The sequence below is a fragment of the Silurus aristotelis genome (genome assembly GCF_946808225.1).
Source record: "Silurus aristotelis genome assembly, chromosome: 29".
In the NCBI taxonomy this organism is placed as follows: Eukaryota; Metazoa; Chordata; class Actinopteri; order Siluriformes; family Siluridae; genus Silurus; species Silurus aristotelis.
In genome coordinates this window covers 6,425,758-6,450,141 of record NC_139602.1, presented here as the reverse complement: position 1 = coordinate 6,450,141, position 24,384 = coordinate 6,425,758, and the positions used below count along the sequence as shown (strand labels likewise).

The 24,384-nt window shown below is 40.6% G+C and overlaps 3 protein-coding genes across 4 annotated transcripts in view; 2 read left to right on the top strand and 1 right to left on the bottom strand.

Annotated features, from left to right (window-relative positions):
* The window catches only part of LOC310722610 (uncharacterized protein), a 676,055-nt gene that overhangs the window by 487,016 nt on the left and 164,655 nt on the right, over nt 1-24,384 (top strand). The window lies entirely within an intron of this gene.
* Nucleotides 825-7,485, top strand: amd1 (adenosylmethionine decarboxylase 1). Its single transcript, XM_083535159.1, has 9 exons — nt 825-1,192; nt 4,523-4,609; nt 5,018-5,144; nt 5,292-5,394; nt 5,496-5,538; nt 5,620-5,764; nt 5,860-5,952; nt 6,263-6,418; nt 6,502-7,485. Exons 1-9 carry the CDS (start codon nt 1,083-1,085, stop codon nt 6,634-6,636), a joined length of 999 nt encoding a protein of 332 aa, XP_083391285.1. The 5' UTR covers nt 825-1,082; the 3' UTR covers nt 6,637-7,485.
* ppil4 (peptidylprolyl isomerase (cyclophilin)-like 4) lies at nt 8,037-14,071 on the bottom strand. The gene is made up of 13 exons (XM_083535134.1): nt 13,918-14,071; nt 13,129-13,196; nt 12,011-12,075; nt 11,698-11,815; nt 11,479-11,621; nt 11,287-11,383; nt 10,362-10,478; nt 10,154-10,278; nt 9,939-10,005; nt 9,711-9,822; nt 9,525-9,621; nt 9,308-9,428; nt 8,037-9,078 (listed from the first exon to the last, which is right to left on the bottom strand). Exons 1-13 carry the CDS (start codon nt 13,985-13,987, stop codon nt 8,905-8,907), a joined length of 1,374 nt encoding a protein of 457 aa, XP_083391260.1. The 5' UTR covers nt 13,988-14,071; the 3' UTR covers nt 8,037-8,904.

Sequence of the window (24,384 nt, the reverse complement as noted above, 5' to 3'; positions counted from 1 at the left end):
CATTACCCCCTCTAACCCCACATTACCCCCCATACCTCCACATTACCCCCCTCTAACCCCACATTACCACTTCTAACCCCACATTACCCCCCTCTAACCCCACATTACCCCCCTCTAACCCCACATTACCCCCCATACCTCCACATTACCCCCCCTCTAACCCCACATTACCCCCTCTAACCCCACATTACCCCCCATACCTCCACATTACCCCCCTCTAACCCCACATTACCACCTCTAACCCCACATTACCCCCCTCTAACCCCACATTACCCCCCTCTAACCCCACATTACCACCTCTAACCCCACATTACCCCCCTCTAACCCCACATTACCCCCCATACCGCCACATTACCCGCCCTCCCCCCCTCTAACCCCACATTACACCCCCTTTACCCCCTCTCTTCCTCCCTATTTCTCTCTCTCTCTCTCTCTCTCTCTCTCTCACTCTCTCTCTCACACACACATGATCATATTCAGTATTTTGTCATATTTGTAATTACACATTGTTGCACAAATCGATATATTTTTTGTTTGATCAACAACATTTAATTTCTGCACATGAACTGATTATTGATTATTGATGATTACTGATTATTAAATCCGCACGTGGAGACGGGGCTCTAAGCTCCGCCTCCTTGCTGATTACGCAACGCTCTTTGATTGACAGGAAGTTCCTCAGCGGTGATTGGCTGACGTCCTGCCCAACGTGGGGCGCCTTTCTCACTGACCAATCAGATGCAGCGCAGAAAGGGCTCTCGATCGTGATTGGCTGAAACGAAAGCCCGGCGAGCGCGTGCTGAGAATAAAAGCGCGGCGCAGCGCGGAAACAGGCGCTTTACACAGTATGGCCGGCGACATTAGCTAGCACTCGCTCACGGTAATTCTCTGTAAAAGGGGAAAGTCGGTGAAAAGACGATTAAAAAAAACACGCACCCGATTAAGAGAAACAACACCAAGACTCAAGGACTTAGTTGCTGTAACATCTTTTAACTTCAGAAGGCAAAAGAAGGACCTCGGAGCTGGATAGAAAATTAAATTATAAAAAAGAAAATAAAGATAATAATTCTGTTTGTGTCACCATGGAGGAGAACGGCGCGCATTTCTTCGAGGGGACCGAGAAGCTGCTGGAGGTTTGGTTCTCTCGGCAGGACGACAGCAAAGGTACCGGGGACCTGCGAAGCATCCCGAGGTCAGTCCAACATGTCTAACGGCCAGTTCCCTCAGGGACGTGTCTCAAATGGAGGAGTAGGGCACTAGGTAGGGTGCACGACCGCGGCCACTTTAACCGACTAGTAGTGCGCATGTGTAGGGAGCAGGGTGCTGTTTGGGCTTTTTTTCTTTCTCTTTTTTTTTTTTTTTACTCGCCTATTTTTTTGCGCATTTTTAATTCTTTAATTGGCGCTGTGTTGTACAATAGGATGTAATTTATTGTTGAATTATTATATGGAGTAAAGACACTAAAAATGGCTGTATTAGTGCTCATGGTTGCAGTGTTTGCTCAGGACCTCACACACCCTCCCCCTCTTTACTCATTCATTTTATGGCGTATCTCTTCTTCACGCTCCCCTCTAAGCTTTATCCTGGGTTATAAATGCCTCATGATGGGCTTTTTTTTATAATTTGTTCCGTGATAAAATCTCGCGAAATGATGACGGTGTTGTAATTTCTGGGAGTAATAGTGTATATGTAGTGAGAATGCGTGTGCACTTTTTTCCCCCTCGCTCACCGATTCGCCATTATTTTAGACCCGGAATAAAAACATTTATTTGGCATAATAGTCGATATTTTACTTTTTAAAAAAAAATACGTGTCATTTATTGTTACATTTATTAGTTTGTGTATGAGGGAGCAGCGTTAATGTGGCGCGCGCGTGTCGGCCATTGAAACATGACGTAATGGCGCACGTTTTTTTTTTTTTTTTCCAACATGTATTTATTTATTTTTGTTTATCAAAATATTCTACATCTAGTTTTTTTTATTTTTTATAATTCGTTAGTCGTGAATATAAATATGTGCAATTTTGTCTTTGGTGTCTCGCGACTCCGCCGAGCACGTGACTCCTTCCCCCTTCTAAGAGTTTCAGAACGCGCACGCGCGGCACACGCGGGTGCACGATAACGACCCCCCCTCGCCCCTTCTTCAGCTGTCACACACGCGATCGCGATTTACAGCGCACCGCAGTGCAGGCCGAGAGCGCGCACGCACGCGTGCCCGTGGACGGCACAGCAGTCCCGTACTCGTTCACAGCACGTATTTACGTTGGTGTGTGTGTGTGTGTGTGTGTGTGTGTGTGTGTGTGTGTGTGTGTGTGTGTGTGTGTGTGTGTTTATGACGTCATGTCTACAACGACACGCGTCCTAACTAACGGTATGCCGTAGATGCGAGTGGTTTCACGTGCTGACACATAAATTGCATGTTATAAATGTTGTAGAAATTACATCATAAATATATGGTTCGTGTTCAGATCCTTAAGGGGTGTCTCTGGGGAAACCCATGTGGTACTAGCACATGTATTTATGACGTCATAATAAAAAATCATGCATTGCAGTTTATGGTGGTGAGATCCTGAGGATGACGTGCCCGTATCATGAACATACGTGGTTCCTGGTCCTGTGCATGTATATTACATGTTCTATTTATGATGTCATTTCACCGAGAAGCGTCCTCATTAACACGTGTACATATAGCGGGGACCATGTCAGGGGTTTATGGATCAATCCCTGGTCATGAAGATTTAGTGTTGCCCCTATTCAGACGGGATTAGTTTTCTGAGAGAGTTAGACCCTATCGATCGTACTTCCTGGCGCCAATGGACCCTCTAAGGGAGATTTACCACCGGACGTATCCTGCGGTCTGGGACTCGTGCACGTCTTCTGAAATGACTGACTCATCCACATGGAGCAATACGAACGTCAAACACCTTTATCTCAAAGCAATCCAGCTCGACTTGTTCAGTATCATTCTACCATCCCAACGATCATGTCGTCATAGAGGGGGAAATAAGCATCGCTGCCCTGACGAAGGAGTGCAAAAAAAAATAGTTGTGAAATGTAACTTTTTTTACTTCTTGCAAGCAGCTTGGAAGGTTCTAACGACCCCCCAAAAAACCCCAAAACGCTGGATTCTTGGAGTAACCTGCTGTAATTGTAATGAAAGGTGTATTGCTGTGGTATAAGAGGAATCGAACACATGGGGAGATGCTGCCAAGTGGAAAAGCCGCGAATCGGATTTCTCAAGGTATCGCAAACGGAATCCTGTTGTGCTGCTCGTTTCGGATTTCCCAGAGGTCCGATGTGTTGAAACTCCAGGGTCTCATCCAGAAGTCTGTACACGTAGGACGAGTTCGCGCTTAATTTAGAAAATCCGGACGACGACTCCCAGATCTACAGGTCTGTCGATCGGATGAACTTTATACGGCAATGCAGAAATCACGCCTCCGTTTCTCAGCACTGGAACCCGATAACAGTTCCCCGGGAGGTCTGCACAAACACAGAGCGGTGTCGGCTTACGGGTTTGGAGGATTAAACCGTCGCCGAAGCAACTCGCACACGCTGGCGCGTCGCCAATGGCCAAATAAGTCCGCAAGGGCATCCGATTCAAAAATCTACACCCTGCTCGCGTTCGAGGGAGAGGAACCAAGTTACCTTGCAGAACAACCGTTAAATACCTTAAATACCGCATCCTTTATCTCCCCTTCAAATCTGATGAAGAATTTCACTGCGTTTCGGCGGAAAACACTGGAGTCGGCAGCACTTTTATTAGTAACGAACTGTGTGAGGTTTCGAGAAAGAACCGCAGGAACGTTACTCGTCCTTGTTGCGCAAGTTTCTTCGAATAGCCGAATAATGTTTAGGCGTGTTTTTAATCACCAAGAGCTGGAATTATGAGACTTGAGACTGTACTTGGTTTGTAATCTAGAAAGGGGGAAAAAGACATAGACGTCTGAAGAGCTTTGAACTTTGTGTTGTTTAACTCGGGCAGGTTTCACGCTACACTAATTTGGATACGTGCATTTGTGTTCGCACTTGCATTGGATTTACATTGTCCTTCCCAGGTTTAAGCTTTCACACACACACACACACACACACACACACACACACACACACACACACACTTCTGCTGAAGCCAGCAGCGTAATCCGGCTCAAAATAGTATCAAGGCAGTTGTACAGGAGCAGGTGAGGAGGGGGGTTGAATTGCAAAAGTCCCAAAATACCCCTCATGGAGTGAGACGCTTCTGAGAATGAACAGTTCAGGTGGTGTGTTTTGTCAAATTTAGTAATGACTCATGGATTGAACATTGACTACACAACCCACACTTCAGATCTTGAACACGCCTGCCTCGCGGTAGCAGGTTAATAAGTAGCCAAAGCGACTAGAGATGTTGCGAAACCCGCTGTAACATTGCGCAAACGGGGTTATGGTGTCGCCGTAAAAACTCGAGAGGGCAGAATTTGGCGGTGTTGGTGTTTTTGTGGTGAACGTTTCTGACACGTGGCCGTGTCCTGCTGTGTTTTCAGGTTTGAGTGGGACAAACTTCTGGAGAATGTGCATTGTTTGATCATGAGTGTGACAAAGACTGACAAGCAGGAAGCTTATATACTCAGGTAGGTCTGTGTCTCTCACTTCCTGTCTCTCTCGCTCTGTCACTTCCTGTCTGTCTCTCATGCTCTCTTGCACCTCATGTCTCTCTGTTAGTCTTTCTCCCTTTTGTGCCTTGCTTTTATTAGCTGTGGGTCTCTGTCTCGACATTCATACACTCATGATGTGTGCATCCTCCCAGAGAGAAAACAAAGCACGGCTCGTTAAATAATTAAGAGGTTTAATAATAAATGAGGGAAAGAAATCAGTCAAGAAGGTTCGGAGCAAAAAAACATCGCTGCTGCGTGCGCTCTCTCTCTCTCTCTCTCTCGCTCGCTCGCTCGCTCTTTCTTTGAGCAGCACTTATTAATGCATTATTACTTCAGAATTTGTACACTGGTGTCCCCTCTACAGTGTAAAGTGTCTTTCTGCAGCGAGAGTAGCATGTTTGTCTCCAAGAGACGTTTCATTTTGAAGACATGCGGAACCACCCTCTTACTGCAAGCGCTGGTGCCCCTGCTGCAGCTGGCGCGTGACTACTGCGGCTTTGACGCCATCGAGGTGAGTCTGTGTACACACACCAGTGTGATATTTTTGCAGATCATTAATTTGAGATGTTTGTGGTCATATTTATAATCCACTAACTAACCGTACAAGAAAAAAGTATTCTGATTACTTTTTTTTCTTTCTTTTTTTTTTTTTTTTTAGAATTTCTTCTACTCTCGTAAGAACTTTATGAAGCCCGCCCATCAGGAGTTCCCCCACCGCAACTTTGAGGAGGAAGTTGGGTTTCTTAGCCAGATCTTCCCAAGTACGCTTCACCACCTTCTCATTCCTCTTGTTTTTAATCATCAGAACCACGGACAGGGGCGGGAACTGAATTGTCTTGGGTGTGTTTGTTTGTTTCTGCAGACGGAGCAGCATACTGTATGGGACGTCTGAACTCTGACTGCTGGTACGTGTTGGGGGGGGGGGGGAGAGTTTTTTTGCCATTTTAACACAAACAGACTTTAAATGCATTCCTGATGTTCCTTAGGTACTTGTTTACTCTGGAGCTGCCAGAGTACTGGGAGAACAAGCAGGCAGACCAGACACTGGAGGTTCTGATGAGCGATCTCGACCCAGCTGTGATGGACCAGTTCTACATGAAAGACGGTGTTTCCGCTAATGATGTCACTCGTGTATGTCCTGGTGGATTTCTTTTTTTTTTTTTTTTTTTGAAAGTGGTGGGTTTTTTTCCGCTTTAAATACAAGTGTTTCTCTTTTTGCTCCACAGATGAGTGGAATTCGTGACCTGATTCCAGGTTCTGTGATCGACGCCACAATGTTCAACCCTTGTGGATACTCCATGAATGGAATGAAAACGGATGTACGTAGCAGGTTCTTTCCTCGCTAGCTTCGAGTCGCTGCTAATCTGTGTTTCGGTTAATGCATGCAAACGACCGAATTCGTCATTTTTGATTAACTATGCATTTTAATTAATAATAATAATGAGCCTGAATGTTTATACTGCCGCAGAGAGGACATTAGCCATAATGATCAGCTGAAGGGAAATCCCCAGGAGGCAGTGTTATCACTGTATCGTAACTGCTAACGTTTACAGATTTTCTTTAATTTAATGAAAACGTGAGCGGATTTCTGGCGTCTGCCCTGACTTTTTTTTCCCCCTGGTCGCACAGGGAACTTACTGGACAATTCACATCACCCCTGAGCCAGAGTTCTCGTACGTTAGTTTCGAAACCAACCTCTCCCAGACGTCCTACGATGACCTCATCCGGAAAGTCGTGGACATCTTCAAGCCAGGGAAGTTCGTGACTACGTTGTTTGTTAATCAGGTAAGCGCCATATAAGGAAGGAATGTTGTACTCATTTTTGCATCATGTTCGCTGATGAACCTCTCTCTCTCTCTCTCTCTCAGAGCTCAAAGTGTCGCAGCGTGTTCTCTTCTGCGCAAAAACTCGACGGCTACAGGCGCCTGGATCGCCAGCTGGCCCACTTCAACGACTACAACTTCGTCTTTACCAGTTACACTAAGAAGCCGCAGCAGAGTTGAAGATGAGGAGAAAACGCAAAAAGAAAGCAGCCGGAGCCCCGGGGCTCCTCTCCTGCGTTCGTCCCTGTAGCCGCATCACGGGTTTGTCCCGTAAACGTCCTCGTACCCAATCCGTAGATATGTTGCATGAAAGCTCTCGTCTTGTCCGTGTAGATATTTTAGCTCACTCTTGCTGTGATTTCGAAGCGCATGTAGAGTTGAGGAGCCTCCCCTTCCTCCATGTGTCCCCCCTCATCCTCCACAGACAGGGTTTTCGCGCCCACTGAGCAGGGACCCTGGCACGCTCAGACCCGTCTCGTCCAGCAGCACCGCCGATTTCCTCCATAATAATAATAATAAAAGGAAAAAAAAGCCAAATGTAGCACTAGAAGTTTCTAAATATATAATCGAATTAAATATTGAATCCCTGAGACACTTGATGCCTTTTAAACCAAGTGCACAACCAAAAGCTAATATAAATTGCACTTTACACAGAGCACCAAAGCATATTGTTTAAGCACTAGTTATATAAATATATAAAAATGCACCTCATATTTCACTTAAATAGAAAAGATCAGCGACTGTACAGTAGCTGATTCACCCAAGGGCTTTTGTTTTTGTCCCATTGTTCATTACCACTCCCGCACGGTGCCCCTCCCTCCCTCCTGAACAAGACGTGTCCATGGAAAGCGCGGTACACCCACGGATCTGAGCGTGTCGGGGTCCCGCCCGATCATTCCACACTGAACAGTTGCATCAACTGCTGGTTTTTACTTCTTTAAAAAAAAAAAAAAAAAAATTTTTATTAATTCTATTCTGCACATGTGCAGTTTAGTGCCCCAGTGTCTCCCTCTGCAGGCTGAAAGTGCACTTTTTTATTTTTTTGGACTTTCTATAAAATGAAATGTTTCCCAGGGTGTGTTTAGAGAAATTTATATATATGTATATATATATATGTATATGTATATATATATATATATATATATATATATATATATATATATATATATATATATATATATATATATATATATATATATATAATTTTGCACACATTCGAAGACCCCCACCACCACCCCCATTCGGCGCTTCGGCAAAAGCCTCTCCAGCCAGAGAGCGCGATTCTCGTCCTGCTGCCGAAACGGGCACCAAGGCATCTTCTCAAAACAGCTCCGTTTCTTATTAGAGCTCATTATAAGGGGAAAGTATTTAACACTATTCTTTGCCCTGATCCTGAGTTCTGAGCTGTACTTCTCTTCTTGAGAAAAGTTTGATGTTCAGCAAAAAATATATTTCATCATGTGATTATCTGGAACTCTTAAATAATCCTCTGATCCTTTTAATCAGGGGAAAAAGTTTCCAAACCAAAATTTCCCATATGGACTTTTTTTTTTTTTTTTTTACCCGCAGGGCATTGCCTCTTTTTCTTTAGAGTTTTTGTACGGTTTTTCTATTACCTTGTGTGGACCAATTGCACCCCCCCAAACAGATTAGGTGACTGGATGAATCAGATTAGGTTTAAAAGGTTTTCATGTGCCCCTGCTCTGGATGTTGAGGGGGAAAGGGAAGCATAGCTATTCTGATTCTCTTGCTATTTCCTTTGATCAAGATGTGCTAAATATCTGTACTATGAGCTTGATGCGTTAAATACAAATAAATAAATGTCAGCCACTTGCGGTGTGGGTTTTTTTCTTTTGGGTGGAAATACAGGGTCCATGTACATATACATAATGTGCCAAATGTATTGGGACACAAGGACATCTTTTGCATGCTGTATCAGGAGATTTTCCCTGCTCCATGAAGATCTATTTAAAGCAGGGACTAAATATGAACTGTTCAGAAAACAAACCTTTCTCCATATAGTGATTGAGTCAACATCTGGCAACAATATTTATTCAGTGTGTTTATTTGTGCACAATTTACAGTTTCACACAGCGCACAAACACACCAATTGAACAGTGGGGCGTTTTTACAGGCATTTAAGTCCCAGTACCTCTCATGAGAGTAAAGAACATGTATTTTTTTATTCTGACCTACAGCTGGCAGTAGTGGGTCAATGACAAATCCTATTTAACATTTAAAGTTTATAAACAATTTTTTAGTATTAAATAGTAAATTAGAAAAAAAAAATGCGCCGCCCCTCTGCGTGCACGACATTTATTTAGATTTGTGTTGACATTTAATAAATTCCGTTTAGTAACAAAAAGTCGAACACAAAAGAGTTGGTCTGTGATGGCGATTAGACATGCCTGTACATCTACATCCCATAATTCCGAGCGTCTTTTTCTTTCAGCGATGTCGGCTGTGCTCTTTATCCTTCGACCTCTTCGGACTGCGATCACGTTTGTGGCTTTTCTGCTTGTGTTTACCGTGTTTATGTTGACTGTATCTGTCCTTTTCTCTGTCTCTGGAGCGAGAGCGCGATCGTTTTCCTTTCTGCTCACTCCGGCTTTGCTCAACATCCTAAAACAACAGTATTTAAAAGAAAAAAAAACTATTATTTCCAAACTCACAGCAGTCAAATATAAGACTTGAACATTAAAAATGAAATTTGAGCCTCACATTATTAAAAATACACAACCGAACCCTAAATTCGTTTTTTCCAAACCAAGTATCGGGGGGAACTTGCGGTACAATCCGAGGGAGATTCGCGCCGATAACGCAAACCTGATTAGTCCTCTCTTACACGTACCTTGGACGAGTTCGTCCTCCGGTCGTCTTCGTCCGATCGCCTCCTCTTCTCCTGCTGCGCCCTGTCGCTCCTCCGCCCGGCGTCCTGCTCGTCGTCGTCCAGAAGGAGATCGTAACGAGAGCTTTTCGGGACGCCGTTAAGCAAAAAGGTCTTAGATCCTTATTGAGAAGAGAGAGAAAAAAAAAAACGCCAGAATTCGGAAGGACATAAAGGATACTCTTGCTTGGGTTTGATTTTCTCTTTCAGAGCCAGTTTGGATTTGTTGTCCTGGTCTTTCTCGTAGGCCTTGAAATCGTCTTTAGTGTACTTCCCACCTATAAGTGCGTCAAAATAAAATAAATATATAAGCCGTTGTTCCACCCGTATCATGAATGTTGAGACTCCTGCATTGGAAATCACACACCTTTCCCCTTCCATTTGATCTTGGACACCGACTGGCTGAAGTCCACGTGGATGCGTCGGTCATCAATCAGCACGTTGTCCATCTTGAAGTAGGCTTTCTCGCAGTCCTCCACCTGAAAAACGCAAAACGTGCGCCATCCTGGGTTGAAATGTGGTTCCGTTTCAACGCTCCATTTTTAAAACGGCGTCGTGCGATTCCTAGTCGATGATAAACAGACTGGACACTGACCTTCTCAAACTCGATGAACGCGTAGCACAGAGACTCGCCCGTCTTCCAGTCCCTGATGATCTCGCAGCTGGGCACAGAAACACATCGATCAGTAAATATTGCGTTTCCCTTCTGACCCATTAGAGAAAGAAAGCAGAATACAAATAATTCCTTCTTGCATTATTAAGCCCTGATAGAGAATTGAGTTTAGCGATAATGGAAGTGCACTCTCGCACCACTGGATTTGGCCAAAGCGAGAGAAGATGATCTCCAGGTCCTCATCTGTGGTGACAGGGTTCAGCTTGCACACAAACAGCACGTTCTCTGGGGGTTTGATGTCTGCTTCAGGAAGATCACCCACCTGGAACAAACACGGAAAGAATGTATGTATGTATGTATGCGAGTGAGTGAGTGAGTGAGTGAGTGAGTGAGTGAGTGACTCACCATCTCCAGCAGGATAGCTTGTGTCTTTGCTTCTTTCTCTTTTATCAGCTCATCCAGCTCTTCTGCATTCTTCCCTTCAGCATCATCTATCGCTTCATCAGCTCCAATACGGCCGCTCTGTGAGGCACGCACACACGCACACACACACTTCTGTGTCACATACCATAATGCTGTTGTGATATCTAACAGGTTTTTTTTTCCATTTATGATGCGAGTCCACATCACCCTCTTTATATTAATTATCGTCTGAATTGATCGGAACGTGGATTTCAATCTCAACATGCTTCTGTTTCAGGGCCACAAAAAAGGAAAAGGTTTATAGCCACAAATCCATCAAACGTAAATTAATCAGTCGGTGAGAAAGTGAGTCAGTCACTGAGTCAGTCATCAGATCACCCAGTGATTCAGTTAGTGAGTCAGTCATCAGGTTACCCAGTGATTCAGTTAGTGAGTCATTTACCGAGTCAGTTATCAGGTCAACCAGTGATTCAGTTAGTGAGTCAGTCTTTAGGTCACCCAGTGATTCAGTTAGTGAGTCAGTCACTGAGTCAGTTATCAGGTCACCCAGGGATTCAGTTAGTGAGTCAGTCATCAGGTCACCCAGTGATTCAGTTAGTGAGTCAGTCACTGAGTCAGTCATCAGGTCACCCAGTGATTCAGTCACTGAGTCAGTCATCAGGTCACCCAGTGATTTAGTTAGTGAATCATTTATCAGATCACCCAGTGATTCAGTCATCAGGTCACCAAGAGATTCAGTTAGTGAGTCAAGTCAATTATTTATAATAATTATTCATTGACTGGTTGGCTTTTTAAAGACGATGTTAGATTTTTGCTAAATAATGGAACACCTAATAAAACCCACTAGATTTCCTTTTATTACATTAAATAAAATTTAAAAAAGTGTTGGTGTCACGTTAAGACTCACATTCAGCTGTTCTTTAGTGGGCTCGGGGGATCGGTCTGGCACCGGCAGGCCCGGCGGATCGTCAAACGGGTCTTCCAGAATGACCGTGTGATTTATTCTGCAGGCACGGGGTCCCACAGGTCAGACGTGACAGCAAGATACCAGAAATGCTCCAAAGGACTTTTCTTTTGAACTACCTACAGCTCGTCTCACCTGATGTCCTGGTAAGGAATGAAGTCCTTGTCGACGAACGCCTCGTTGATTTTGGCCAAGACCTCCATGCCCTCGGTGACCTCCCCGAACACAGTGTGAGCGCCGTCCAGGTAGTCCAGGTTCTCTCCGGTAGTGATCAGGAACTGGGGAGCATGCACGTCTTAATCTCACGAAAAGAGCCCATACAAGACGAGAACGTATCAAGGATGTGAGATAAACCTGGGAGCCGTGCTGTTCGTTGCCATTGTTCACCATGGACACGGTGCCTTTCTTCTTGTGCTTGATCCGGGGTGCTTTCTCTGCATCGAAGAAGCGGGCCTGATCACCATACAGCTTGCTGATGGTGAACACACACACACACACACACACACACACACGGATCATATTAATGCTCTTATTCTTATACCAGATCACACAGGGATCTAAAGAAATGATTTAAGCAAGGAGTCTCCAGTCTAAAAAATATATATGATATATAATTAAAGACAAAATTTAATCAAATCATCAACAATGTGCGGTGTTCAGAACAGACCAGAACACGGATTCTCCTCCACGGCCAGTGCCTGTAGGGTCACCAGTCTGGAAGATAAAATCTCTCTGAATGGGGAAATAAATAAAAATAAATAATTACAAAAGAATCAATCACCACCACGGTTACATCGCTCTGTAACAATACATTCTAACAAACAAACCGGACATTTACTGTGCTTTTATATTCAGAGAAACTTCATTTACTGCGATACGAACATTTTTGTTTATGAACACTAGGGGGCGATATGACCAAAATAACGCATCATGATATTTAGATGCAATCCAATTTACAGGTTCGATACATTTTCAGGCAAACCATAGTGTTGCATTAAAATATATATATATATATATATATATATATATATATATATATATATATATATATATATATATATATATAATTAAATAAAGAAATCAAATGTCTATGAAAAATGTATTTTTTATTCTGAGTTTATAAAATTTTTTTAAACCTGCCATATATCAGATAAGAATACATCACGCAGCACAATGTGTGATATATATAGTCATAATAAATGTCCGGTTTGCTGGCGTGATCAGTTTGATGTCTACCGTTAGTGAATTTCACCGATCTTGTACTTGCCACTAACTCAACCATTGGTTTTTAAAACATATACTGGATTTAAAAAAAAAAAAACACAATGTAAAAGAGTACCACAAAAAAAAAAAAAAAAACACTACTGAATCATGAAACTGTGCTAAATTAAATACAATGAATACATATTATATATATGTAATATATATAAATAAATATTAGGTAAAATAAAGGACATGCATTCAAACATATATAAAACATAAAAAAAATAATGATTAAATAATAAAAAATAAATAAATAAACAAAATGTGGTGTTAGTGATTCGCCTCTAGAAGTTACTCCCATACTGTGTAACGCAACCCGGAAAAATTATCGGGATGAATTTTTTGCCCATAGTTCCAACGATCGACTATTGGCCCAAAAATACAAGAGAAAATTAATTATAGCATTATAGACTTGATACGCAATACGGAATATAACGATGGAAAAAAACACCATCCTTTCTCACATCCCTTCATAAAAGCATTTTGTTTATGTTCCTGGATGTCCGGATGGACTGTTCTTACCTGGACATTGTGAACAAGGCAGTAGTTGTAGTACTTGATTTTACACAGCTTCAGGAAATTCAAGCAGGCTGCCAAAAGACATGAATACAATTCTTACTACTTTTTTTTAATTAATATTCATATTTTTTATAAAATACACATTTTATTTCATGCATAGTTATGCATAGGATGCCCTTCAAAAAGGGTTGTATATGGTTGGAATGTTAATAAAAGCCTACGTGAATATTTGTTCTTAGTTTTAATTATTAATTATTTAATAATTATTTAATTATTGTTTAATATATTTTTCTCTTTAGATCAATCGATCGATCTTTATTACAACTAATAGATATACTAGTATCTCTCCTTCGTGATAAATTCGAGTTAAATTGTTCTGTAAATATGCACATTTGCTCAAATGATCTTTCAGACCCCTCTTTTTTATTTGGTATGCAAATGGTTCCAGCAATGAGGTATGAATATGCAAATGAAACTATGACGTCGCACGGAGACTTGCAGAGACCTTCTTAGCGGGTCTTAAAAGTTCCCCTTATAAGTGCTGCTTTACCGTGAGACAGAAATAAAAGCCGATATTTATACAAACACGACGGTTGAACTCGAAAACGGGTTCAATTCTATTATATTATCATTATATAACTAGAATACGGAACACTTAAGATTATGCTAGCTGACTAGCAACAACAAGCGGGCTCGTTTTTTTTAATTAACATTAATTATAGCACCTCTTTTATATAGAGAATAAATATCCAAATTGACGTGTAACACCGGATATTTTAAGTTAAAACGTACCTTTGGGTCGTTCCTCGGTGTATAAATCCACTACAATGTCGCCTAATGTGGTTTCTAGCAACACCGCCATTCTGGTTTAAAATTGGTTCATCGAAATGCGCATGCGCGCCCAAAGCGCGTTTCCGAAATAGCAGCGCGCGTGTCCGACAGTGGAATCGCGTGTGCGCATGCTCCAGTGGTTTGTGAGGTGATCGTTCATTGCAGAATTCTCATTATTGTCTGAAGTGATCTGGATGCGTCCAGACAGGATTATAAAACAACATATAACTCTGTAATATTCACATCCCGCATTAGAGTTATATTTAGCGCTTTTATTACATTTCAAATACAAATAAACAGAACTCATTACAGCACTACACTTAGTACTAGAGCAGGGGTGGGCAATTAATTTTTACAAGGGGCCACATGAGAAACCTGAATTGTGTCAGAGGGCCACACATGTTTGCAGTACAGTGTGTCTGAATATATATTAGTTTTATTCGTGCATGTTGACACACTTCAATGGTGTCCTGCCTGAACCAATCCACCTCTTAATACCATCATTAGGGCACCACCGCTCTCGAAATCATCAACACCATAGAGAAACGCAGTAGAACAGAGCGCTGCATCAAAGACAGGAATCTCATACAGTGAGAATGAACATCATCACTGAAGCTAAAAACACAACAAACACAATTCAACACGTCTCCTTTCACTGTAGCCGCAGCCGCAACTCCCGCATACATCGTCTCTGGCGGAAGCGTTTGTTCTCTGCGTTACGGTTTTCCTGGTGATTTAAAATGAAGGCAAATTGTGTGTTTAAATTGCAATCTGATTGGTTAAAGCGACAGAGAGAAATGTTATGAAATGAAAAGAAGGCTATCGAGAATCATTTAATGCATATTCATGAACAAAAAAAACACAATATATATATATATATATATATATATATATATATATATATATATATATATATATATATATATATATAAATGTAAGGCAGTGATTCACACACACTCCTATTCTGGAGGATGATGGAACTCTGAGATTCGTCTCAATGTTGTTGTGATAGAAATACACATAAGAAGAAAATTACAGACTCCAGGACTGACTGTTGTGTCCAAACACACACTCATCACCCTCTCCTTTCCTTCTGATGTCTTTATATAAGACTGATATTAACACATTTTTCTCCCTGCTCCACTCCACCTCCCAGTAACAACCTCCACACACACTCTCTTTACTCAACACCTGTCTGTAGTAGTCAAATCTCTCTGGATGATCAGAGTACGGCTGCTTTGTCTTACTGCGTGTCACCACTTTGTTCTTATCAGACAGCATGAGTTTATAATTTACTGTGTTGGGATCCAGAGTCAGATCACAGAAATCTAAACACATGAACAATGGAAATGTGTCAGATATTAAACAAAAAAAAAAACTATATCAAATGATGTGTGTGTGTGTGTGTGTGTGTGTGTGTGTGTGTGTGTGTGTGTGTGTGTGTGTGTGTGTGTGTGTGTAAAGTATCTAAAAACAAATCAGAAGCTTTTACACGATTAAGACGTGAATAAAAAAGTGTAACTGTAATAAAAATAACAGTAATAACAGGAAGTTCATGTCATATGAAATGTCTCTCGTCACCATGCTGCAGAGAGAGTAAAGATTTCCCAGCAGGACAATTTCTTTTACCAAGTTCATGAATTATGATTAATTCCTCCTGGCAGAGTTCCTCAAATCTCTTTTTCAGATCAGAGACTGATTTCCTCACTCTATCAAATGAGAGATGTTGATTGACAGTGATGCTGGGTGAGTCCTCACATCCAGAAGATACACTGAGAGACTGGAAACTCTACAGAGAGAAAGAAAAACATCATGGAGAAGGAGAAAGGTGGAGAAATATACATGTGACTATATAGACTATACACACTTTGTGTTACCTGGAGGAAATGGATGTGATCGTGTGTGTGTGAAAGCTGCTCCAGCTCAGTGATTCTCCTCTGAAGATCAGAAATCTCCTGCTTCAGTTGCTCCAGGAGTCGTTCAGCTCCACTCAGTTCAGCCTCCTTCTGATATCTGATCAGCTCCGTCACATATTCTCCATGAAGCTGATCATCTCAGTAAAGATCTTCTCACGGTCATCTACTTCTGTCTGTGCACCAAGCTGTTAGATACTTTACACACACACACACACACACACACATACACACACACACACACACACACACACACACACACACACACACACACACACACACACACACACACACACACACACACACACATTCTCTTACTGGGACTCTAAACACACTCTCTGAGGTAAAGTTTGATGTTCCGCAAGGATCTGTCTTAGGCCCACTGCTTTTCTCTTTATATCTGCTGCCTCTGGGTGAAATTATACATAAACATTAGCTTCCATTGTTATGCTGATGATACACAACTGTACATTTCAGCAAAGCCAGATGAGAGAGATCAGCGTAACAATGTCTGAGTGTGTAAAGGACATTAGACAGTGGATGCTTGATAACTTTCTTCTGCTCAACTTAGATAACATGGAAGTACTTTTACTAGGACCACATGCAGCTGGAAGTAAACTTTACGATTATCAGAGTAGCATCTCTGGATGGTGTTTCTGTTTCAGCATGTACAGCACTCAAAGACCGTGGTGTGATTATTGACCTTAGTCTTTCCTTTGAGGCTCACGTGAATAATATTACCAGAATCGCCTTCTTTCACCCTAGAAATATTGCTAAAATTGGAAATATGATGTTGTTACAGGATGCAGAAAAGCAGAATGCAGCAGCAAGAGTCCTCACTAGATCTAAAAAATATGACCACATCAGTCCTGTTTTAATCAGTCTACACTGGCTCCCAATCAAATCTCACGTTGATTATAAAATACTACCACTGATGTATAAAGCAAAGCACTTAACGGTTTTGCACCGCAGTATCTGAGTGAACTTCTGTACCAGAATGATCCCCACGCCTACTTAGATAAAAAAATGCAGGCTATTTGTTGGTACCTCAAATAATGAAGACTACAGCAGGGGGCAGATCTTTCTCTTATAAAGCCCCACAGTTATGGAACAACCTTCCAATCAGTGTTCGGGACACAGTCTCAGTGTTCAAGTCAAGGTTGAAAACCTATTTATTTAGTCAAGCCTTTTATCTGTAGATTTTTTTCTTAGGTAAAGGCGCAGATCTGTAGGGAACATGGATATAGAGTGTTTGGTGAACTGGGATATTTGTATGCTGTCGTCCCCTCACTCTCACACGTTCACTTAGGTTTGTTGACGGTGGTGTGGTGGGTCGTCTCTTATCCCAGAGATCCCTCATATTTGTGTTACCTTCTGGTTCTCCCTTTTAGCTATGCTGCCATAGCGAGTCTTGCCGGAGTCCAAACTGAACAGTGATATTATCTTTCATACAACCATAAAGACACATAATAATCCATATCCTTCTTTCACCCCCCTCTCTCTCTCTCTCTCTCTCTCTCTCTCTCTCTCTCTCTCTCGGCCGAGTTAAACATGCTCCTGAGGTTTCAGTGACCACTGTTCCTGCCCCTCTCCCCTTCGTGGATCTTCCCACTTCGTCCAGGCCCGCCTCTGGATAGTGTTATCTTCGATTAGAGGCCACTCTGTGCAGCTTAGGGCGGTTTGTCATCAACGCCTTGGGTGGTTCCATGAAATTCCGGAGTAAGAACGGGCGTTTTGAGGATGGATTTGAACTGTAGTTAATGTCAACAGTCTGCTACATTGATTTAGGAATACAGTTCGCTTCAGATCATCATCACTGTACCCTGCTACATCGTATACCTGCTACAAATGGACATTCGGTGCAACCCAGATGAGGATGGGTTCCCTCTTGAGTCTGGTTCCTCTCAAGGTTTCTTCCTTATGCCATCTCGGGGAGTTTTTCCTTGCCACAGTCGCCACCGGCTCGCTCATCAGGGACAAACTTACTGATAAAGAACATATTCACTTTTAATCACCACATTATCTGTGTAAAGCTGCTTTGAGACAATGTTCATTGTTAAAAGTGAAATACAAATAAAAATTCAATTGAATTTAATTGAACAAGTCATTCCTGCCACATCCTTACAATAAATGACAGTAAATATAAAAATAATCAAATATGTATAATTATATAAGAATAAAATACATAGATGAAAACTAAATTAAATAGAAAACAAAAAATGATCAGATCATTCTCTACATATATATTTTTTTATCAGTGTGCATATTGTTCACTGACTGTAGGGGTCTGGCTGATGGATCATTTTGGGTCGGATCTTATTTCTCTGTTGTTGTGTATTATTAAATAAGGTTAGTTTTACTGGATTTTAGTTTCTTTTCTTTCAGGGATTTTGTTTATTATTTTGGCCTCGTCCTACCCTGAAGTCACGCCTTTCTACAGTTGTGTGTATGTGTATATACTGTATATATGAATGGTACCAACACCTTTTTTGTGAAAAACTTTTTGTGTATGTCATTTTATTATAAAAGTATCAATCTCTTGAATTCTGAGCTAATTACTCTGTGTGGCCTAACCCTAGACTGAGTCGTAACAAATGTGATATATTTGAAACAAAATAATTAAAAGCTATAAGCAGAATGGAAAAATCTTCAGTCTTTCCATTAATGTGTTCTAGGCTCAAATAATCACAAAATACATCACTAAACATGTAAATTGTCTTAACTGGAGGAGTGAAAGAGCATTCAATGTACTGCTTGCACTACAATTTATTTGTGATCTCTGCTCTGAGGTACTTTTAGATAACCAGAAAATTTCTGTTTCTTTATTTAAAAGTTCTCCCTAAATTTGCATTGCATACGTTCTGATGGAAGGAAAATGCTGTAATGGAAATAAAAAGTAATACAACGTGGTCTGCTGAGAACTTTGTGGTTCTCCAAAGGACATCATCAAAGTATAAAACTTAGATTCCAAGTGCAATATTTACATGTACTAAAGCAGGATCGTGACCATTGTATAGCAGAACCAAAAAGACCAACCCAGTTTTGTAGCTGAATCAGTGTTGTCATAAGGGTCAACTGGATTAAAAGCAGCACTGCTGTCTATAAAAAACAAAATAGATAAAGCACCTGAGTCTGGATTTACTTTAAGATCATTTAATACATCAAATAGTGGGATTTCTGTGCTGTGATACACTTAAAGACCAGACTAAATACATGATACAGTTATATAACACACATTTCATTTCATGTATAGTTATGCATAGGATGCCCTTCTAAAAGGGTTGCATATGGTTGGAATCAGTGTTGGGCAATAACGCGTTACTGAGTTTGAAGTTACTTTTGACAGTAACTAATACTGTAACACGTTACTTTTTAAATAAAGTAACTCTGTTACCGTTATCGTAGGGTGTGTTTGTCCATTACTTTTTTAAATGAATGAATTTGGGCTGAAGTGTAGCCTACAGTCTAACCTGTTTACAGCAGTGACACATTGTAGGATTGGAGGATGAACCACTGTAAACACGAAGACGCACTGTGGGCGTGTCTCCGTTTATTCAGGTCTGTGCAGAAGTAATGGCGAGTCGAGGCGAGAGCAAGACGAGTTTCTCAAAGTGGAAATTTGCTCATTATTTCACTTTAGTTGAGCACAAAGACAAAAACTTTTTAGTCAAATGTAAGCTGTGTCTTTCTGGTTCAAAGGTCGTATCTACTGCGATAAACAGCAACTCCAATCTGTCGAAGCTCCTCCAGAAACTCGACGAAGCTAGAAGCTAGAAGCTAACCCGGTGTTCTGTTCTACATTGTTGATAGTTTTCATACTAAAGCTGTGAAAGGAACATGTTTAAGAGCACAACACAACAGCTTTTATGATGCAGAAGCCACTTTAGTTTTTGATTATGTTTTTGATTATATATTTGAATATATTATTCAGCTTGTTTTGTTATTTATTTCAGAAATCCGTGTGATATATTCAGTATGTGCTGGTCTGACTTAAATAAAATAGTGTTTAAAAATGACTTTGTGTTTAAGTCAGTTTTGTGTTTGTATAACGCATAAAAGGGCATTAATGGGAACATTAAAGAAGGTTCTTTAAAAAAGTTACTAAAAAAGTTACTTTTAACAGTAACGCATTACTTTTTGGTGTAAGTAATCAACAAAGTAATTGAGTTACTTTTTGAATGAAATAACTAGTAACTGTAACTAGTTACTTTTTTTTAGTAACTAGCACAACACTGGTTGGAATGTTAATAAAAGCCTACTTGAATATTTGTTCTTCGTTTTAATTATTACCTTTAATATATTTTTCTCTTTAGATCAATCGAACGATCTTTATTACAACTAATAAAGGAGAGCAGATCGACCCATATCTTACCTTCATGATAATATTCCAATACGAACCAGCTTGTTCTGTAAATATGCAAATGTGCTCGATTGATCTTTCTGCTATGTTCTTTCAGCTTTTTTAATTTTATTGGTATGCAAATGAGTCCAGCAATAATGTACGAATATGCAAATGAAACCATGACTTCGCCTGACGACTTACAGAGACCCTCTTAGCGGGTCTTAAACGTTCCCCTTAAAAACGCTGCTTTACTGTGAGACAGACATAAAAGCCGATATTTATACAAACACGACGGTTGAACTTAATAACGGGTTCAATTTTATTATATTGTCATTATATAACTAGAATACTAGAAACCTTAAGATTATGCTAGCTAATATAGATTTATATAGATAATAAGTATCCAAATTGACGTTTAACACCGGATATTTTGAGTCCACTACAATGTTTTCTAGCAACACCGCCATTCTGGTTTAAAATTGGTATTTGGACAGGATTAGAAAACAACATATAACTCTGTAATATTTACATCCTGCATTAAATTAATATTTAGCACTTTTATTACATTTCAAGTACAATTAAACAAAACTTATTACAGCACATAGTACTAGAGTCATAGTGTTAGATCTCTCAGTAACAGCAAGACACCAAGTATTCCAAAGCTTTGCATTTATTATTCAACAGCAACTTCACAGATTCACGCCAAGCTCACACTTCATCTTTTTCTCTTCTTTCATTCTCCTATCCAGCGTCTCTAGCGGTAGCGCAAGGAAATGCATAAGACACAACACATAGAAATACAGAAAATCCCCCCCCCCTCCCATCAAGACTTTATACATGGATTTAATAAAAATTTTAAATAAATGTGGCATCCAAAAATATAAAGATGTTTACCGTACAGAGTGTCTGAATATATATTAGTGTTAAGAGAAGAGAAGGCTATCTAGAATCATTTAATGCATATTCATTATATATATATATATATATATATATATATATATATATATATATATATATATATATATATATATATATATATATATATATATATATGTGTGTGTAAGGCAGTGATTCTGAGAGTTTATGGAACAGGATGATGGTGACGTGCACTTTGCCAGAAGACGAGGAAAAGATGTAACAAATGAAAATTTTAATGACATTCTGAATGAAGCTTCACATACAAAAAAAAGTTGCTTATTTTAATTGAAACTTAGTGTACGAATGTTTTATTGCGGATCACATAATCTCACAGTTGTTCTGTAAAAAGGCACGAAGAATCCAGCGTATAGAGGCTGAGTGAATGTGGTTTGGACTTTGTGGAGGAGCTTCATCGTATCAGAGATGCTGTAGAAGGACAGAGTTCCTGCACTGTGATCCACATACACTCCTATTCTGGAGGATGATGAAACCCTGAGATTGGTTTTAATGTTGTTGTGCCAGAAATTAACAGTAGAAGAAAAACACTGCAGACTCCAGGACTGATTGTTGCGTCCAAACATACACTCATTACCCCGTCTTTTCCTTCTGATGTCTTTATATGAGACTGATATTAACACATAACTCTTACCGCTCCACTCCACCTCCCAGTAACAGCGTCCACACACACTCTCTTTACTCAACACCTGACAGCAGGAGTTAAATCTCTCTGGATGATTAGAGTACGGCTGCTTTGTCTTACTAAATGTCACCACTTTGTTCTTCTCAGACAGAATGAGGTCATAATTTACTGTTTTACTGATTTACTGATTATCTCAGTAAAGATCTTCTCACTGTCATCTACTGCTGTCTGTGCACTGAGCTGTTAGGACACACACACACACACACACACACACAAACACACACACACACTCTCTTACTGAGACTCTAAACACTCTCTCTAACAGAGGTGGGAAGTAACGGAGTACAAATACTTCGTTACTGTACTTAAGTAGATTTTTATGGTATCAGTACTTTACTCCACTATTTATTTTTCAGACAATTTTTTACTTTTACTCATTACATTTTTACACAAATATCTGTACTTTTTACTTCTTACATTTTCAAAACCGGCTCGTTACTTCGGTTTTAATTCATTGATTTGGTGAAATATCAATATTTGTTATTTTCACTGCGCCGATTTCAGCCCAACAACCGATTTCCTGTTACTGCGCGTCTTTTTCAATCCACTGGTGTATAAAGTCCTGACTCTCACTCACCACAGACGTAGACTAGTTTACAAAGCTAAGAATGAGAATATATATATATATATATATATATATATATATATATATATATATATATATATATATATATATATATATATATATATATATATATATATACAGTGCCTTGCGAAAGTATTCCGCACCCTTGAACTTTGCGACCTTTTGCCACATTTCAGGCTTCAAACATCAAGATATAAAACTGTAATTTTTGTGAAGAATCAACAACAAGTGGGACACAATCATGAAGTGGAACGAAATGTATTGGATATCTCAAACTTTTTTAACAAATAAAAAACTGAAAAATTGGGCGTGCAAAATTATTCAGCCCCCTTAAGTTAATACTTTGTAGCGCCACCTTTTGCTGTGATTGCAGCTGTAAGTCGCTTGGGGTATGTCTCTATCAGTTTTGCACATCGAGAGACTGAAATCTTTGCCCATTCCTTCTTGCAAAACAGTTCGAGCTCAGTGAGGTTGGATGGAGAGCATTTGTGAACAGCAGTTTTCAGTTCTTTCCACAGATTCTCGATTGGATTCAGGTCTGGACTTTGACTTGGCCATTCTAACACCTGGGTATGTTTATTTGTGAACCATTCCATTGTAGATTTTGCTTTATGTTTTGGATCATTGTCATTGGATACTTTCCAGCAATATCCAGAGGGAGATCACGGATCAAGGTAGAATTTAATGTATTCCCTTGTTTGCGGTGATTGTCCCGTTTGCCAGCCAATAGGGCTGCATGTGTGTTCGTGTCTTGGTTATGCATTAATTGTCGACTTAATGATAATTTCCTTTGGTGGGATGATTACGTCACAACATTGTTTTCCTCACCTTAGATGTAAGATGCAAGATTAGAAGATGTTTTTTACGGTCTGTCTAATATAGTTGATATTGTCTAAAGTATCCAAAAGCCACGATAATTTTTATATGCCCGAAAAAAATAGATAAATGAAAAATTTATTGTTTTCTTCTTCTTCTTCTTCTTTCGGCTGCTCCCATTAGGGGTCGCCACAGCGGATCATCTGTCTCCATACCACCCTGTCCTCTACATCTGCCTCTTTCACACCAACTACCTGCATGTCTTCCCTCACCACACCCATGAACCTCCTCCTTGGCCTTCCTCTTTTCCTCCTACCTGGTGGCTCCATCTTCAGCATTTTTCTACCAATATAATTCATGTCCCTTCTCTGCACATGTCCAAACCATCTCAATCTCGCCTCCCTCACCTTGTCACCAAAACATCCTACATGTGCTGTCCCTCTAATAAACTCATTTCTAATCTTGTCCATCCTCGTCACTCCCAACGAAAACCTTAACATCTTCAGCTCTGCTACCTCCAGCTCCACCTCCTGTCTTTTACTCAATGCCACTGTCTCTAATCCATACAACATCGCAGGTCTCACCACAGTCCTATAAACTTTTCCTTTCATTCTTGCAGATACCCTACTATCACAAATCACTCCTGTCACTCTTCTCCACCCACTCCACCCTGCCTGCACTCTTTTCTTTACTTCTCTAACACACTCTCCATTACTTTGCACTGTTGACCCCAGGTACCTGAACTCCTCCACCTTCTCCACCTCTTCTCCCTGCAACCGCATCACTCCACTGCCCTCCCTCTCATTCACACACATGTATTCTGTCTTACTCCTACTGACTTTTATTCCCCTTCTCTCAAGCGCATATCTCCACCTCTCCAGGCTCTTCTCAACCTGCTTTCTACTCTCACCACAAATCACAATATCATCTGCAAACATCATAGTCCAGGGAAACTCCTGTCTGACCTCGTCCGTCAACCTGTCCATCACCACTGCAAACAGGAAAGGGCTCAGGGCCGATCCTTGATGCAGTCCAACCTTCACCCTGAACCAGTCTGTCATACCTACTGCACACTTCACTGCCGTCACACTGTCCTCATACATGTCCTGCACCACCCTCACATACTTCTCTGACACACCTGACTTCCTCATAC